At 39.1% G+C, this 19,328-nt stretch overlaps 1 protein-coding gene across 1 annotated transcript in view; it reads left to right on the top strand.

Moving 5' to 3' along the window:
* The first annotated feature begins 649 nt into the window (after positions 1 to 649).
* The window catches only part of SGCZ (sarcoglycan zeta), a 451,534-nt gene continuing 432,855 nt past the window's right edge, over positions 650 to 19,328 (top strand). The window contains exon 1 of the mRNA XM_032186118.1: positions 650 to 926. Coding sequence (XP_032042009.1) covers positions 888 to 926 — 39 coding nt within the window. The 5' untranslated portion in view covers positions 650 to 887. The remainder of the gene's footprint in view (positions 927 to 19,328) is intronic.

The raw sequence follows: 19,328 nt of genomic DNA, 5'->3' as shown, positions 1-19,328 counted from the left end.
GAGAGAGAGAGAGAGAGGAGGGAAGGCAGTCACCTGGCGGCGAAGGATAGTAAAACAGGAAAGAAGGGGGAAAGCTCTCTCTCTCCTTTCTCTTCTGCAAGAGACCCACCTCCTGTTTTCCTCCCAACTCTTTTAGCGTAACCTTCAAAGAAGACTGTCCCCTACAGACTTTATTATTATTATTTTAATTAGTATTATTGAAAGAATACCTTCAGCTGCAGAACAATTTGGGAGTCTATGCAGGACTTGGGGGATTTTGTTATCTCGCCAGCGAAATTGTTCATCTCTGTCTTGCGCTCGCAGGGTGCTAAATTAGCTACCCGAGTAGGCATGACGGAGAACGGCTTTTATCAGAGACTCTTCTCTTCAGTTTGAACACATTTGCTTGAAATTTGCTGCATGATGCTGTCCAGGGAAGCCGGATTTTTTCTCGGGATGCAGCGATTCGCCGGCTTCTGAGCTTATTGCAGGAGGAAAAAAAATAATCTTAAACTGAGGGGATTTTTTTTTTTTTTTTTGCTGTCTCCTCCTTTCATTGCCAGAGGACGCGAAGCTCTTTCACCAGGGAAGGATCACCTGTCGCTTTAATCCTTAAGGGAGTTTTTTTTTTTTTTTTTTTAAAAAAAAAAAGTGAATTATTTTATTTATTTATTTATTTATTTATTTTAACCGGTGGAGGCGTGATCGCGGAGAATGAGACTGAAGGGAGCCGCCGGGGTTTGGAGGACAAGGCTGAGTTTAGGCTGGAAACTGAGAGACTAGATCCCCCCTCTCCCTCCTTTCTGCCCCCGCTTTATCTTATATTTATTTATTATTTTCTAAAAAAATCATTATTATTTTTGGCACAACTTCCCCGATTCCCGCACCGCTCCGCTCAGTTGCGCTCTATGGACAGATCCGCAAACCTGGACGCGGAGGAGCTCAAGGTAGGCGAGCGGCCGGGAGGATTTGGGTTGGATCCCGCCCTGCGCTTCTGCTGCCGGTGCGCGGAGCTCCCGCAGCCCCGGGCGGGGGGCGCGGAGCCGGGGAAGGGGGAGGGAGAAGCGCCGAAGGGCAGCTGCCGGAGCCCGGCACGGCGCCCCCCTTTTCGCGGCTGTTTGCATTGTCGTGATAGTGTTAATGCTGCTGATGGTCGTGATGGTGGTGATGATGATGGTGGTGGTGCTTCCCGGGTGCTCTCGGCGTTGCATCAGCGCCAGGCGAAGCAGAAAGCTCGCCCTGGGTGGAGGCGGTGGAGGACCTGCGGAATTCCCCGCAGAAGTTGCCTCCGAAGCCTTCCTCGCCTGGGCATCTCCTCTTCCTCCTCCTCCGCCGGGAGCGAGGGGAACCCCCCAGCTCCGCCCGCCCCCAGCACAGCGCCCCGGTCGCCTCCCCGTGCCCAGGAAGGGGCTGAGGGGTGCGGGGTAGGGGGCGCCGGGTCGACCCCCGGCTCCGGGGCCGCCGGAGTAATAAAACTTTGCGTTAGGACGGTGCCAGAGCGAGGATCCCCCTCCCCGGCCCGGCCCAGCTCCGACTCCCTCCCCGCGGAAAGAGCATGCCTGAGAGCGCTGAGCATGCTCCTTTGCGGTGATGGAGATCCTGCCCACACCTGCTGTCAGCCCCTCAGCCCCGAGCTGGGGCTCAGAGGGCAGTCGTGATAGTAAGGACAAATCCCTGTGTCCGTCCGGACAGGGGTTAACAGGGCAGGGAGGGGGGCAGCGCTCGCGGGGACCCTCCTCGGGACACCCTCGGGCATCCCCGCGGCTCCGAGCAGGGCTCTCCGCCCGGGAAGGGAAACTCCGGGAAGCACCGAGGGGCTGCCGCGGGCTCCTGTCCTTCTGCGAGGCACATCTTCGAGTACCACCTGCCTGTAGGACAGAAATGAACAACCAGACCGAGCCCCTCGATCCCCAAAGTCTTGCTGTAAATCCCCTAAGAAAATGCCCACCAGGAGGACAGCTGCTTGGCAGTAGATGTGCCAAGTGCAGGACAGAGAAGGGTAAAATGAGGAGGAGCGCTTCCAGTAGTGCCGTGCTCTCTCCCTGCTCAGCCGGGCCGGGATTCACAGGGAGCGGCTGGTGGGGGTGCGGCGGGAGCTCGGTCCTCCAATTAAGGGGGAAAGTTTTGTTTTAGCCGGTTATTTTTAAAGGCTTGTCAAAGAAAATATGGCCATGGGAACACGACATGTTGTAGGAATTGTCCTTAAGGACCCAGATGCACATCCCGCTGGGAGCAGAGCTGCTGCAGGGGAAGGGGCTTGCTTCCATTAATCTCGCAGTCATCTGCGTTGCAATTAAGACTAACGTGTACAGCCTATGCGACCTTGAATGAAGAAGCAGCATAGCCGGGAAGTGGTACTACTCCTAGGCATCAGCACTTTTTTTCTTAATTTTATTTTTAATTTTTGAGGAGAGCTCTAAAGGGAGGCATTGCTGCAGCTGCTGTTGGAATCTTGGCAACTTTCTTGGGCAAGCCACTGTGGCACAAGGCTTTTCCTGTCTCTCCCAAGCGTTTGCATCGCGCCGTGGCTGCTGGCGAGCGGTGCCCACCACGAGCAGGGTGCCGCACGGTGGCACCAGAGCTGCCGGGGGGCGTGTGGCCAGCAGGGGGTGGCACAGGGCCGGCCAGCACCCCAGCGCCTCCCTGCCCGGCACCAAGCGCACCCTGAAGAAATTTCCCACCCGAACAGGGCTCTCCGTGCCGAGCAGTGACGCACAGCTCCTGTGCATCTCACGCTAGAGGTTTTGGGTTTTCCCGCAGTGCGAACCGGCCGGCTTCTTTCCCACCCGCAGGAAAAAGAGGGGGGCAAAGCTCCTGGGAGCTACAGCAGTTCCCATCAGGTGACCCTGCGGCACTTGGGCACAATAAAGAGCAGTGCCAGCACCGCTCTAAGTTATGAAAAGCTTTCATCAGTTTCTGGCTAGGTTCAGGTCTGAAATGACTTCAGTCATTTCACAGCTCCGCTCCTTACCCCTTAGGCCAACGCAGTCCCTCTGCCAGGCCAGAGGGACTTGTGGCATGCAGCTAGAGGGTACCTGGGGTCCTTGAGGTGTCCAGCTCAGTCTCTGCCACATTATGTTGTGCAGAGGATCACTATGATCAATGTCAACTACGGTTTTGGGGAGACACAGTGAAACTTACCCAGAATGTTGGAAACAGTGTCCTTGGTGACACTGGGTTTCCTCCCTATATGCAAATAAGCATCAAAAAGAATAACGATAACTTCCCTGCTACTCCTACAAGTCAAAAGTGCTGGCTCTAATGATAGTATATCATACCGATACTGGAAATATATATTATTTGATATATAAAGATTCTATAAGTCTCGGATCAGGTATTAAATTTCAATTTGAAATGTGTGTATTTATTGCACTGATTGTAATGAATTCTGAATTTATATATAATACTGAATAGTGTCTGACCATTTTGAAAGGTCATTTTGTGAAAAACTGAACAAACATCATGCGTGCCAACACCTGTTAATGAGGGTAGGTGTGTTTCCTCTTACTAGTCCATGCACAAATTCCTGATGAAACAGATCAGTGCTGAACAGAGAGACTTCTGTAATAGAGATTTTTGGGCTGTTCTGCTTTTCCTTTGATCTGACTCAGCTCTCTCAGGTGCATACATGAACTTTCCTCTGACTTTTTAATTCACAAGCCTGTAGGGCTTTTGTTCTAAAGGAGGAGGATTGAAAAGAGACTAAATAATTATTGCATAGCTGGACTGTCTTAGGTGTAGTGTTGTCAAGTACTTTCTCTCACTGAAATTATGTGTGATTACCTATGCCTACATTTTGAACATACTTGAAACTGTATGGCTGCATATTATGTGTTTTATAGAGCTTTGTAGTTTGTAGATGTGTATAATTTTTACAAATTAACTTACAAACTTGTGTTTAATATATTCATTTTTTTTTTCCTTAATGCATTTGTATTTAATTTCCTGAAATTGTCTCGAGTTTGTTTTGCCAAGGAAAGTGGAGAGGCCTTTGTGTTTGCTGGTCCACTGTTGATGTATGATTTTCATTGATGCTGAATAAGTCATTGGAGATTTTGTTCTTTGTGTTTGTCCAGTCATTGTTCAACTTAGAACTCCTTTAGCATATTTCTTGACTATTTATCTTATGTTTGTTTTGCAACCACAATTTCAGCGTGGTATTAGATAGTAGCAGACAGTATGTCTTAGTAGCAGACAGTATTTCCTGTAGTCTATAAAGCACTCTGATACTTTTTTGAAGGAAAGTTCATTTGTAGTTGAATGTATAACAGTGGGATTCTTAGGATGGAATGAAAACTATCATATAGAGAAAACCATCATTACACTCCCAAGATGTTATTTTTAATAGTATGTTTAAGTGTCTGAAAATTATTACTTTCAATATGCAAATGACTTTTAATACTGTACATGATTTCTGAATCATTGTGTAACAAATTATCTAAATTTCTTTATTCATTTTGAGAGAACGTTCATAGCCTTTTTCCAGTTTTATTTTTCTTAGTGAATTAAAACTGCTTACTTAAGTTCTGCATGAAACTGTCCACAGATGAGGTTTTACAATGATAGATAATTTATGTGATTTATGAAATATTTCATAAAGAAATTCAAACAAGAAAACCATGAGAATTTAAACAAGAGATTATTCAATAGCTTTGTGGTCTTAAACATAACAGGGTTGTAAATTGCTTCACTGTTTAAATCAAACAAGAGATTAGTAATTGGAAGAATTCTGTAATTTATTTTTTTTTTATCTGTTTTAAAGAGGGAGACAGAGAAACTCATGGGCTTGATGTGGTGTGGGAGGACTTCTGATAAGCCTGGGTAGGTGGTTATATTTCTGTTTTAAGTTAGTCATTCCATAATGAGAAGTATAGTACTCTATAACAATCATATTCTTAGCATAGTCTACTTCATTTATTTATGTCTCTGCTTGGGACACTGACATCTCTGTGTGGATACTAAGGCATTTGTCTTATTAATGCAAAACCTACTCTATCCCACCTTTCTCTACCTATGTCCCTGCAAGAAATCATCATCGTTTACTAGGGGCCTATCAATAATATTCAGTAAAGACAATTAACCTTTGCATTCACAACCAGAAAATTCAATCTTTAAACTATTCTTCATGAAAGGTCAAGCTGAAAAGGTTTTAAAGCAATATACTTGCAAATTCTCTGTGTTCCTATTGCAGGATTTCCTCTCAGTCTCCCAGTATGTATGAAAACTAGATGTGAAATCCAGGAGGCTGGAAAGAATTCTATGCATAAGATATAGTTGTTCAGCAGACATAGAAAAAAGGTCAAGACAACAGCAGTGATCTCAGTATACACTTTTAGAAATCATTCCCATGCTATCACTACTAGAAAACTGTACTAACCTGTAGCTGAGCTTTTTGACATTGTACATTACAGCTGTGCTATGCTCAAAACTCTTTAAACGGAAAATACATCAAAAACTGAAGGCTTGGTTAAAAGGAAAAAAGCACTCTATCTTCTTGTTCTCCATGGCTTTTGGGATAAATATTGTGTTTTTCTCTGCCACTGTATTCTGTACTTTAAAGAATAGATGTGAGAGATTTACATAAACCTTAGCAACACTATTTTTCTTCCTGAAATGGAAGAGGTTAGTGTGTGATACTGCTGCAAAGTGGATTGATTCTATAGATCTGAATTTAAGACTTTGAGAAGAACATATGCCTTACACTAGAGCCTTTCAAAGATAATCTAATTTACTGATGTAAAAATGTATTTGGGAGTCACAGTCATGCTTTCTTGGTATGTCTTTTAATCTTTTGGATATTGCCTTCCCAATTTCCTGAATAGGTCATGAGCAAGATTATGTTTTAAGTTTTATGGCAAAAACATCATAGGTGACTTTTCCTATGAAATCATTTCACCTCGCATTATTTTATGTAAACTTTGTAAATCCATGTCCAACATAGTAGTTTCTACTTCCTCGAAAGATCCATCATTACAAAGGACAAAAATAAGGATGCAAATAACAAACAAAAATGACTCTTTCCTCAGTTTAACGTGGAAGTTGTAGGGGCCTCTTCATAGAGAAATCAGTGTCATTTTCTTCTGTTTTTATTTCAAAACCCAACCAACCAACCAAAGAGCACATAGAATGTGGCTTACAAGTTACACCACTGTCTTTATTTTGAAACACTCTACATTTTAAGAGCTTACAGAAAACAAATGTTCTGCTGTACATTAGGCTGAAGCTGTATAAAATGTCACTGAGAAGTGAGAATTACTTAGATGTTCATCTTCCTTCTTGAACTGCTATCTACTAAGCCATCAGATCCTTTGCTAATTCTAAGACATTGCATTTTAACTCGTTCCACAACAAAACCATTCTCTGTGAAAAAGGATGTCTTGAGCTTGCTGTATGCGAGCACTGGGTTTTGTTCCTTCAATGCCTGTTGGCTAAGCCACAACAGTGAGAGGTATAAAATGTGAGGCTTTATTCTCAGTTAGCAGTGTTACTGCAGCCACACAAGGCCAGATTAGCAGTATTACTACATCACACAAGGCCAGATTTATGGGCATACTGAGAAAGTCATAGAAAGCTTGTGGTGCTCAACACCTTTAATAAAAAATACTGTTATGACCATACCTCCCTTTTACACCTCTAGATAATATATTGAGGAGGGTTGTGTGATTTAACTCCTGTATATTTGCTCTGCTTGAAAAGTGCTACATAAGGATGGAGTGTCTTTCTTCAATTTTAAATTAGCAGTGCTTTGTGAAATCAGTGTAGTTACATCAGCAGCAGCATAGCAGTGATACATCTCAAAATCAGTGAATCAGTGCCACAAGCAGTAAAATGCCTCAGGCATGAAAACCTGACCTTTAGCCGTATTTCTATGTTTTATCATCTCTCTTCAGTTCATCTGGGCAGCATGGTCCAGAATTTATAGGTTCTACCTTCTTGTTCCTACAATTCTTAAACAGACAAATTAGAACAGAGGTAAAGTGAAAAATTGCTTCCTTTCCAGCTTGTGAGAAGGTAATTGTATACTTTTAATAAACATATAGAAATTATTTTGAACATGTACGTTCTAAATGCATTGCTTCTTATGCCACAATCCTGAGTAGAAAAACGTATATTTACAGCATCATGGATTCTGCATATGGCTTTTTAGGCTTTATAATCTGTATCAGGGTAGAAAGTGTAGGTTGCTGAACCAGATCTACTTAAATATTTTTATTACTTTCTGTAATTTCAGTGTTCATAATGCTTCTGCTTCTCGTTTATGTAGGTCTTTTCCTACTCAAAGTTTTTCATAGGAAATTTTGAGTTGTATTCAAGAAAGGGGAAAAAGCCCCACCCTTTGTATTTAACACAAGCGATGTGATTACCCCAGTTCAGTAGGTACATAGGACAACAGCTTTTTAAAATCATTATAGGTTTAAATTCAGGAAAACCTTAATGGAAAATCAATTTAACTCAAGGTAGCAAAATTATCTGACTAATTACTACAAAAATATGTTTTGGTATGCCAGGACTTGTAGCTAAGGAAAAAAAAAAAGCCATAAACCACTGAAATTACAGGTAGCATTTTGTCCATATGAGGTTATTTAGTAATACTAAATTATATTATGTCTAGTTAAAGTTAGTCCATGTGCACAAAGCACTCAATGAACAGCACTGCCCATTAACTAGTTGAAGACAAGTAAATTAACTGTGTTAGAGGAGTGTTTTGTGTTTGCTCAACTTAGAATTTAATTTAACAGATCACCAACATACATGAAACAGTCAAAACTAAAAGTAAAAAGTATCAGTAAGGCCTTTGCAGCTTTATAACCTGATATGTTTCTGTACGTAGATCCATAGAGATGACAGAAGTTGAAAGGTAATTTAAAATTTCAGGAGTTAAAGGAAGAAGAGAACCAGCTGAACTGAGCCTCAGAATCTGAGCTTAAAGTCACATTCAATTCAAAGCCCTGTGTTGAAAAGGGTATTAAATTTGAACTCAGAAGTGTACCTAAGCATCACACATCCAGTTTGCATAACTGTATCCTGGGAGGGGGTCCTGGCTGGGTACCCTATCTCCACTCTGTCTTTTTTGCACTTGTGGATCTGACATAAATGCTGTTTGGCTGTAACTAAGCTTTGTTTGTAGCTTAGGGAGAAGTCAATCCATCAACAGCCTCATTATTAGCTTGAAGTCCAGGAAAGATCATCATTTCATTTAGGAGGTGCTACAAGAAAGGTACCTGCACTACTACAGAGGCTCAATTCTGGAGAACAGTCCTCAAAAAAACCCACAACACTTCACCACCAGGCAACGACATTCTGCATGTTCCTCAGTCTTCCATAGTAATGCTTCTTAGCCACATCTCTAAGGACTACCATTTTTTTGTCCCAGACAGACTGAGAGAAGAGGAGCATCTTATGACCTGTCCTGCTTAGGGGCATTGAGACTCATCTTTCAGATATGTTGATTTCTCCAAAGGACTGTGATCTAGTATTCAAATTATGGATTCATTACAAGATGAGTTCAACACACAATAGCAGACCTTGGCATTCACTTGATAAATGGCCAGGCAAGGTAAACTGCCCACATCTTCCCTTTAAAGGGAAAGAGTTTTTGCTATTATCTTAAGCTACTTACATTTTTAACAATAAAAGGTGATTGTACCACAACTGAGAGGTTTGTTTCAATTTTGAAGAAAAGCCAGTTTTCTGTACTCAAAGTGATTGCTTGGGCATCAGTAGAGCATTTAAGAATGTGAATCACAGTCTAATAGAGAGACTCCCGTCAAGGCTGTACGGTTTCAGGAAATATGTAAAATTTCTGTAAGCATCTTTTTTTATTAGTGGTAATTTGTCTTGGCTAATTCAGGAGTCTCCCTGCAGAGCAGGCTGGCTGTTGTAAATCCCATTCACCAGGTAATATATGTGTGAGGAAAGAAGTTGAGTGATCTATGCCCCAATAAACAGCAGAGTGCATTTCAGAATGCATTACAGAGACTGGAAGTTTTTCCAAGAAGACTACTTGTCCTCAAGCTGAAACTCATGGCATTATTTATTGCTTTCAGTAGTTTGAAAATTAGCTGTGAATAATTGCAAACTAGGAGCCACTCACTATAAAAATACACTCCTCCAAGATGAAAAACATCCTGATCACCACTGAAGTTTAGAAGAGTTCAAGAAAAAAAAAAAATAATAAAGGACTAAGATCCATCTGTGCTTTGTTTTGCTTGAGTCATCACCAACAGATGGCAAGTACTCTGTAGAAATCACTCAACTGAATTACTCCAGTTTGTAGAGAACCTGAGGCACCACCCTTAGTTCTAACATTATACTCTATGTCAAAAACTCAGTTTGCATTGGAGGTTTGGACAGTTACAAGCACGCAGGCTGGTGCATTGTTATGCCTTCAAATACAGTACCTGTTATGTAAATATTTGTATTAATTATCTTCCGTTTTACTTCTTCTGAAACTACAGGTTTCGATCCTACCTCAAGACTTCCTAGCTGTGTCAGACTTCATAGGTGGTTGCAAAAATATGCAGCAACAAGCTGGTACTGACTGTCACTTCCTGTAGGGCTTACAAGTTGACATTACTATTTCAGATAGACTCCAGTTTAGAAATATATGCTACATGCCTTTTCCCAATGACTTCTGCAGTTAGGCAGACATGAGATGAATGCAGAAGCTCTCTATCATGTAGACTCGTGTTTCCACTTAATCTTCATTCAGGGAAAATTATTACCCATTTCATCAATATTTTATTAGATTTTCCTGAAAAAATTGGCAAAAGAATATCATTCTTCAGAGGCTAACAACAAGTTAGTCAGTGTTTCCCCAGTACTAACACTGACAGAGTCTGTCTCTCTGTCTCTCTTTCTCTCTCTCTCTCTCTCTCTCTCTTTTTTTTTTTTTTTTTTTTTTAAGATATCTTGCTTTCAGGGGAGCTAGATACTATCTTTAGAATTGATCTCATACCTTTCTTCATACGCCTCCCCCAACTCATTATTAGGTGCAAGTGACTATGTGATTGGAAAATGATCTATTTGCCCAGAGCAGACCTCTACCTAGTTAAGCTCCCTATTTCATTCAGCATTAATTTAGATGAGGTAGATAATATTCACTGTTCATGTAAATATGTGATCTACTCAGTCTACTGAGACCACTTGCGCTATTGCTTAATAAAATTATGGGTATGTGAGTAGTGTCTCTGTTACCCATGATAAAATCTCCATCATACTGCTGACAGTCATAAAGCAGAAGGCACCCTATGCCAAAGTGCTGTCTGTCCTATTAAACTTAGAATTTTCTAAGCCATGATTAATGAATGAATGTATCTAGTAGGCAGCAAACTGAAGCATGATGAACGGGGCAAAGAGGGAATGCTGAGGAGCACTGTACTGAAGCCTAGCACCTGATATGTCAAGAATTATAGATTATATTGAGTAAAATTCATTTCGGTTTTGGGCACAGGCTGCTGCATCAGACTACAAAGCTATTATTTTGCAACAGACATACATAGCTTGCCAACGCAGTTTTAAAATAGCCAAGTGGAATGTAAAGATTTCAAGTGGAAAGGGAAAGCTGAGTGGTACAATAACAAATGATAGCATAGTGATCATGTGCTGAGCTTGTGGCAAACTGATTCAAAATGGTTATACAGCTGTCTGCACTATTATTCATGCTGATGCATCACTAGGATATCTTAATTATTCACAGATTTAATGCTCTGTTTTGTAATTTTTTAAAAAATCAGGTAAACCAAGTGTTTCGTGCTAATATTACCACTCAGTACACAATGTGTGTAGTATGTGCAATATGTAAACACACATGAGGAAATATTGGATTAAATTTATTTCTCTAAGCACTAGAAAACTCAAATGACTACTCAGAAAATTTGTAGGAAACACGTCTGTGGACATTTGTTTTGGTGTAGGAGGTGATGAAAGGAGAAAAATAAGAGAACCTGTGAAAGCAACTGATGTTGGTATTGTCAAGTCTGTGTTGGGTGGTGTTAAAGATAATATCTTACTGTCGCAGTGGAATATTACTCCCAAACTAGTATGGAATGTGCTTTATTGCTTTCTGATCTAAGTATAAGACTGAAACTTGCACTTCTGGGCACTGTGGATTTCCCCTAAATCTGTGGTTGGCATCCATTTCTCCTTGCTTTCACTGGATATTATCTCAGGGAAAACCTGTCCTCTTCTGTGGAACAGGTGTACAGTTCTGCTTCTTATATTGTCAGATAACCTGTTTGATACCCCTCTCTTTAATAAAAAGCTAATAGTGGTAGTAGAGACTAGTGATTACAAGTATTAACCTTGTTTCCATCTGTGGAGAAGACAGTCTAAGTCCGCTCTTAAAAACAAGAAAATAAATAGACTTACATTTGTCTCATGATGATGCTGTGCTTTTTCTTTAAAATCACAATTTAATTGCAATTTTATGGCACTATTATCATATCTTTGATTGTGTATATGCATGAGAATGCATTTACATTTTAAACTACAGATATTTTAATAATTTATCACAATGCCAAAATATTCTATAACGTTAGTATGCAAACATTTCCTACATCTTCACATGACTTGCCCCAGATAAAGTCAATGTCATGGAAAAGAAAGGAAGAATAGAAGATGACAGGAATGCTAGTCCACTAGAAGAAGCCAAGAGAAAAACATGAGCTAAATGAGCCTTCCGTGTCTTACCCAAGTCAGTGCAATACAGTTCCATGTTTTTCCCTCTCTCTTATCTGATCCACCGCAAGTTACACAGATTAAACTTAACTTTTCTAGCAGTGATAAGGTGCTGGAAATTTTAATTTTAGGGTCACTTTTAAATCAAGGCCCAAACTTGAGTGCAACTGAATTAGCAGTAGCAAGTTCTGTTCAAGAGCTGGCAGTAGGCGGTGAGTAGCTGGAGCATCTAAAATTGGATCATCACTCACAAAGCAGAACTGGGAAATCACACTGCTTCTTCTGCATATAATGTTTTTTCAGAGTGTATATAAATTGTGAATCGTCACTAGCCACATTATTCCATAATTTGGCCCAAGGATAATGGCATAAAGGTAAATGGTTGGTACATTTACATAAATTGTCCACTTGCTGTAGAAGGTTAAGATGGTGTTTTTTTTTTCCTTTTTTTTTTTTATATATTTTATTTTTTTAATTGTTATTCCTATATGTCTGGTTTAAATAAAGAGGTCTAAAATTGACTTTTTTTTTTTTCTTACGGAATTTCCACAATGAAAAGAATATTATTCTACACTAATAACTTAAATATCTATTTCTACATCAGGTAAAAGCCTGGTTTCCCTTACCTGTTTACCTATATATATTTTTACACCAGTAACAGAAAGAGTCGTAATTTGAGCAACACTTTATCTGGAACAGATTTAAATGTAATTCAGCACAAAAATGAAGCCAGAAAACAGAGTTAACAATTTTAAATGATGAATTTTTATTTTGCACGTAACAATTACTTCTGCTGTCAGCAGGAATAAAGTTTGCTATGGTAGGAAACTTGTAAAAAGTCAAATGTGTTCCTGTAAAATACTTTGTCAGCAGTGAGTACACAAGAGCACACCTTTCTAGAACTGGGATTGTAGCTCCCTATTGTAGCATTGATAAGGTTTGTGTCCTAAACATCTGCTCCGAAGTAGTTACAAAAATGTGATTTGAATGAAGAGAAGGAAATGCTGTACTCCTACATGGCAAAGGAATCCTGCTTATTGACTTTCTGAGCTGGAGCCCTCAGCCAGAATACATGGGATTTGGCAGGTCATCTCCCAGTGAACTGAGAGGTGCCTGTATCCAAAAGTTGAATTGGATTGAATACTGATGTCTTTGTGGTCATTTTTACACTTCATTAAAATTAATTCTTATCTTATATTGGTACAAGCTGTATCACAATTAAACCTGATGAAAGACACAATTCCTGTATTTTTATTATTATTATTTTTAATTAAAAAAATGCCTTCTGTGAATATATCAGGGGAAGGCAGGTAGAGAGAGAATTACCTGACAGCTCAATTTACTCTATCTAGAACCAATTAATATAGCTTTTTTTTTTTTTTTTTTTTTTTTTTTCTCTCAAAAAAATATACATTTAAAAAATACACCTTTTAAAAGAAGGTAAAATTGTAATGCATCCCTCATGCACAGTCTGTATCAGGATAAGTCTGATGAGTAGTTTGCTTTTATTTGTACCTTCTCCTGAAAAAAAATAAAATAAAAAAAAAAATCATAAACAAAACATATAGCTGTACATTTTTACAGGCCAGGGCTAAGAAAGAGATGGCAATGCTGTTTACCAGAGTAAATCAGGTACTACTAACAGAATTTCAATACCAAAGGTTAATAATATCATCATCAGTAGCTCTTGAAAGAGACCTGACTGCCTAAAGGCAACTTAATTTTAAACACTGAGACAAGTCAATCAGTATACACCTAAAAATATGCATCAAGGGATGCTGTTTGCATACATTATAGCCTTGCTTTTTCTTTGTAACCTGTGAGATCTTGAATTCTATTGTTCCCTTATCAAAGAATGTTGGCACAAATATTTTTTCATAGATATGGGACTGCTTGTTGCTGGTCAATGGGTAGAAAAAGAGTTTCTTGGGGAAAGACAAGGCACGTATGAATAATGTTACACTCAAAATATTGCTATTCCCATCCTAGTATTAAACATCTCTCTCACTAGGATATATCTGGTGATGGAGGTATGTTGATGAGATGAAAATGCAAATGTCAGCTCAGCTGATGTACATTGACTGTGGCCAGAGAGGTTAGAAGGTGGGCCCATTTTCCCATTTTTACATTTTGCATTATCAGAATTGATAGTCTGTAACATTTAAAGTGGTTAAGGGCAAAGCAGAAAGGAAAATACAAAGATGTCAGTAAAACCAGCTCAATGCTCTTGGAAATATTATACTGACTGGATCATGAGTAAATGGACATTTCTGATCAAGTGCCAACAACTTTGTCAAGACTGTGTGAAGAAATAAATCTGTGGAATTTAACTTCTTTTAAAAAAGACATTCTTTTAATGTCTTTCTAAAAAATTAACCAGTACAAGCCCCAAGTATATTTTGTGTGTGCATGTTTGTTTGGAATCCAAACAGTGTAAATGTAAGTAGGAACCTGCTTTCATTTGGCATTTTTACTTGCACATTTGGTCTGAATATGCTATGATCAGATATATTATGTGAGTAAATAGGCTGGTAGAAAAGGTATTTCTGTTCATGGTCATTGAGGTAAATTAAGAATTTAGTATTGGTTTCTAGTCATCTGCTTTGACTGTTAGCTTCAGGAAGAAAATAGGTCTGTACCTTTTGAGTCATGTGGAAGAATAAGATTTATGGACAATAATATAGTTACCCATTGACTCTTTGAAAGCAGTACAACAAATCTGATTTTAGGTGTCATTTACTACATAACGAATTCAAGCAAGTTGTAGTTTTATTGAGGGCATGCTCTCAAAACTTTTCTGAACAGTCATTTTGAAAGTCTACTACCAGCTGGGTCCAGTTATTAATACTGCAGCAAAATATCAGCGAAGAAAAATAGCTGGTGGCAAAATATTATCTTCACAATGTATCAATTCTAAGGCTTCATCCAGTTCTTCCATGTGTGGGATGTACACATGCTACCTATACCTCTCCCTGAAGAAACAGTATGGAAGAAGCAGACGTACCTGAAGTGACCATCACATGGGTCTTGTCTCTGCTGCAAACAAGGCCATGGTAAAGAGATGCACCTTAGAGGTCTAAGGTGCATCTAAGACTTAGAGTCAGCCTTGCCTGTTTTCTGCCTGGGTCCCTGCATCATTGAGACTTTGCACGTAAATTGACGTAAAAGCTAATACATTGCAACACATTTTTAGGACATTTAACATTTGCTTCTGGGAAGGACTTTTGCTTCCTATCCTCTCAATAGACAGCAAGATCTGCATGAAACATCTGTTTTATCTGCACAATCAGAAGGGAAGATCATGTTCTGTTTTACAAACACATAAGCAGAAAATGACTCTTTCAACAGCTTACAGCTGATATAGATAAAGAGAACTGAAAATAGTAAGCACAATATAAGATCTTAGATTCTATTTATTTTCCATTTTACCATTTTACCTTACTTCTGAGTTAGTTTTTTGGCCTTTCATTAGTTTTCTGAAAAACACCCCCTCTAAGAAAAAGATTTTTGCTGGCCAGTTTGCTCATAACCTATACTACAATGGCTGAGCCAAAGCCATCTTTCTCTTTGAATCCTGCTCTTTCATCAGTGCAATTCCTCAACCTTTTTTGAAGTAGTACATGTATTAAAAAGTGTATTTATGTACATATCATAGAATCATAGAATATCCTGAGTTGGAAGGGACCCTTGAGGATCATCAAGTCCAACTCTTGACACCGCACAGGTCTACCCGAAAGTTCAGACCATGTGACTAAGTGCACAGTCCAATCTCTTCTTAAATTCAGACAGGCTCGGTGCAGTGACCACTTCCCTGGGGAGCCTGTTCCAGTGTGCAACCACCCTCTCTGTGAAGAACCCCCTCCTGATGTCAAGCCTAAATTTCCCCTGCCTCAGCTTAACCCCGTTCCCGCGGGTCCTGTCACTGGTGTTAATGGAGAAAAGGTCTCCTGCCTCTCGACACCCCCTTACGAGGAAGTATGGAGACATATGGAGACATATATGTGTACAATTTTTATAGGCATGTATATATATTTTTTCTTAGTTTTAGAGTTTTAAAAATTCTTTTTGACAGCAGTACTTTAAAAAGTATTTTATTGTAAAGTTAGTCTGTTGGTTTGCATTTGATTTTACAAGCTCTCATCAGAGTAATTTCATTAATTTCAGTAAAATGTGGAAAATTTTGTTGACATTTTTAAATTAAAATTATTTTTCATGACTTGAAAATATGAGCCCTACACTGTAACATGATTACAATAGAAGAAATATTCACACAGTAGGTGGGACAAAATTTCCTGTCATGTGTGGTGAGACAACAGATTTGTGCTTGCTGACCTTGTTGCTGTCTAGTTACTTTCTTTACTGCACACCCTCATTAACCACAGCAGAAGTTCAATCAACATGTAGAAGCAGGGCAGTGTGTGGGTCTAATTACTGTAGCTGTGTGCATGTGCATGATAATGGGCATTCTGTAGCCAAGTGTAACAACAAAGACTTCAAAATTTGAAAAAAAAATTCAAAAAAAAGGCTTCAAAATTTGAAGGTCTCCACAATAATGGGCAAGGACACTTCAGGTTTCTGTAACTGCTGTAGCAATTAATCACTGTGAGGATCTTTTGATTGAATGCTTTTTCCTGAAGAGGCAGAGTTTCCCACCCATCTCCTGATCAGCAGCAGTGCCAGGGGCGGACTGTCCGACACTTAAGGGAAGATGTTGGAGGGCAGCTGTGGCTCTGCTGCAGCAATCCCACCCCATCTCTTCATCCAGCTTAGACTCTGAGACCCTTCCCTTTCATGTTATAAAAGCTGCTCTGGTGAAAATACAGTGAGGTCTTGGGCAGTATTGTCTTCCCTCTATATCTATAAAGAAAGGCAGTCCCAGTTGCCTCTCTCTGGCACCTGTAATGCTCACCTTGAAGCATCTTTCCTCTCCGCTTGGAGGTGGCTGAGTCTTCTTAACAAGGTCATTGGGAATTGATATATATGAAGTAGTCTCCTCTGCTACTGTCTTCAACTCAAAAGATCAAGCTTCAACTCAGCTTCAAAGCAGAAAATCAAGCATTGGCTTATATTTTACAGCTAGTCAGTACTTGTAGGAGATGGAAGCCTGTGGAGGTTAGTCATAAGAATAAGGGGCAGATTTTGCCGCCATGTCATCAAAAATAATCTTCCTTTGTTTGCGCTGAGTAACTTACAGTTTCTAATACAAAGAACAGAGATTTTATGTCTTTGTTCCCCTCCCCTCCCCCTGGTTTTCAGCAAGAAAAACAAGCACTCTGATTCAGCAAGTGAATGCATTCATGCCTGTGATACATACACTATCTGTGTGTGAGAATTATACCACATATAGTATGCTATATTTAGGAGTGCTCTACATGCAGATGCCATATGAAGCATTGAAAATGTCTCACATAGTTATGGGAAACACAATAGGAATCTTTCTGGAAGTGATATAATTATATTTTAGCCACGTTGTAACCAAACAATCTAGACAGCTCTAAATCTTTATTCACATGTAAAAAGATCATTTATGCATTGTAATGCATCCTTGTCCAAATAATTGTGCTGGCATATTGTATGAAAGTTTTTGTACAGCTCTGTAATAGCTATACTGTTGGATGACAGCAACATCATTAGTAGTCTAAGTATTTCTAACCATGTGCAAATTCATCTTTTATTCCATGCTAATGTATCACGAAGTTTTCATCTTCCATATATTTCAAGAGAAATTAACAGTACTTGAAATGCTTCCCAGGCCCAATCAGATCTACCCACACTTCCTCAACAGAGAGTTGAATGATTTCATCTAGATGTACAGTAGAAGGGAACCTTGATATCCCAAGGCTTCTTGAGAAGGCTTTTGGAAAGCAGAAGGTGGTTCAGAGAAGAGCGATAACACATGGAATCTTGCCATTCAAGGTCACTTTGTCTGGTGAAGTGCAGGGCTGGGTAAGGCAACCTGAGGTAGCACTCAGTGATCTCAAATGTGCCCATTTGAATTCCTTTTGATGTGGTCCTTCACCAAACATTCTTAAAACAATTGCAGTATAAAAAAAATCAAGAACAGTAACTGAATAAAAGAGAAGATATATGTAATTAGTGCCACTTCTCCAGAAACGTAAATTGCAGAAAATACCACTGAATACATGTATATGGTGTCTCTGAGCACACTACTCTGATGACTCATTATTGGTCTGATCTTCTGTGGCTGTTTTTGTGGTTTTAAATAACATAAAACATTTCTTCTAACTCCTCAAGTAGCTTGAAAAATACCCCCCAGTGAAAGTCTGAATAAGCTTGGCCTATTTAATTTAATAAACAAACAACAAAAAGAGAGAGACTTGATAGAATGCAGGGTAACTTCAGCATATTAAAGGACTTCAATGTAATGAAAACGGGCATAGTAATATGCGCTCAAGGCATTAACCTAAATGTATCCCTATCAGGCACAAGAATTTATAAAAGGGAGCATGATTAGCTGCTAGAGTAAACTTAACCAGGAAAGAGATGAATTGTTGATCCCTTGATGTTTACAGGTTGAGACTGAATGCCTTTCAAGAAGACATGCCTAAGGCAATCATGAATTATGTTTTAGTCTCATTTATGTTACCAGCTTAATATGAGTAAATAAGGAAAACAAGTGAAATAAGCCCATGACACCAAGAATAATGCAATTGTTCCTTAAGACATTAAATATCTGGAATAGTGGAGTGGTCTCAAAGTCTCTGACTTGAAACATTGACAAAATGAAGCAATGTTTGCAAGTGCCATAAGCACATTTTCAAATGGGCAGCAGAGAGTTGAGTAGCTATGTGCAGAGTAACTAATTTTCTCACTTTTTATTTTGGCCAAGGTTTTGTTGAAAAGATATATTGCTTTTCTGAACATAGTGTAATGTCCCAAAATCAGATGAATAAATGTGCTATAGTACCTTAGCTGGTACGTGTGTAGTATACGAATTTCAACCACAGTTTGAACTTGATTGCATTTGTTATGAACTCCAATTAATTGCCGACTTTTTCAAAATAATTTAGTTGCACAAAGATTTCAAAAATAGATTCCTAGGAGATTCCTTTGTCAGAAAGACATAGCATCTTTCATTTGAAAAATTATCCCCCTGGCCTAATAGAACCTAATAGAAAGTATTTCCAAGTGGTGATTGTATTCCAGGCAGAAATTCAGAGCACTATATTATCTGCCTGAAAATACAATTTAGGAGTTGTAATATATTCCCCAATTAAAAATATCACGTGCAGCAGTGATTTTAGTATTCCTTTTTTTTTTTTTTTTTTTTTTTGACCATTGAACTAATCTGAATAAAAGCAGCATCCTCAGTGGCACAAGTGAAGAGGTTCCAATTCTATGTTTACAAACATATCATTTGTTTTCCAGTAAAAAGGACAATAAATTTTTGTTTGTTTGTTTGAAAAAAAAAAAATTAAAAAAAAAAAAATAAAAAGAATTACTATGCCTTGCTGTGGTATTATTGTTAGTCTTTAGCTAAATACATGTTGTATTTCATGTCTGAAGGAAAATACAGGACTACTTTCATGAATTTTTTGGGGGGATGGGTGTGGTTAAATGGATAATACTTCATAAAGGTAAGATAAATAAACAGGAGAAAGAGAAACAAAATAAATGAAGTCTCATGATTTTTAACCATGAGAATAAAG

Source organism: Aythya fuligula, chromosome 4, assembly GCF_009819795.1.
Source record: "Aythya fuligula isolate bAytFul2 chromosome 4, bAytFul2.pri, whole genome shotgun sequence".
Classification (NCBI taxonomy): domain Eukaryota; kingdom Metazoa; phylum Chordata; class Aves; order Anseriformes; family Anatidae; genus Aythya; species Aythya fuligula.
This window is presented reverse-complemented; position numbering and strand designations above follow the sequence as displayed.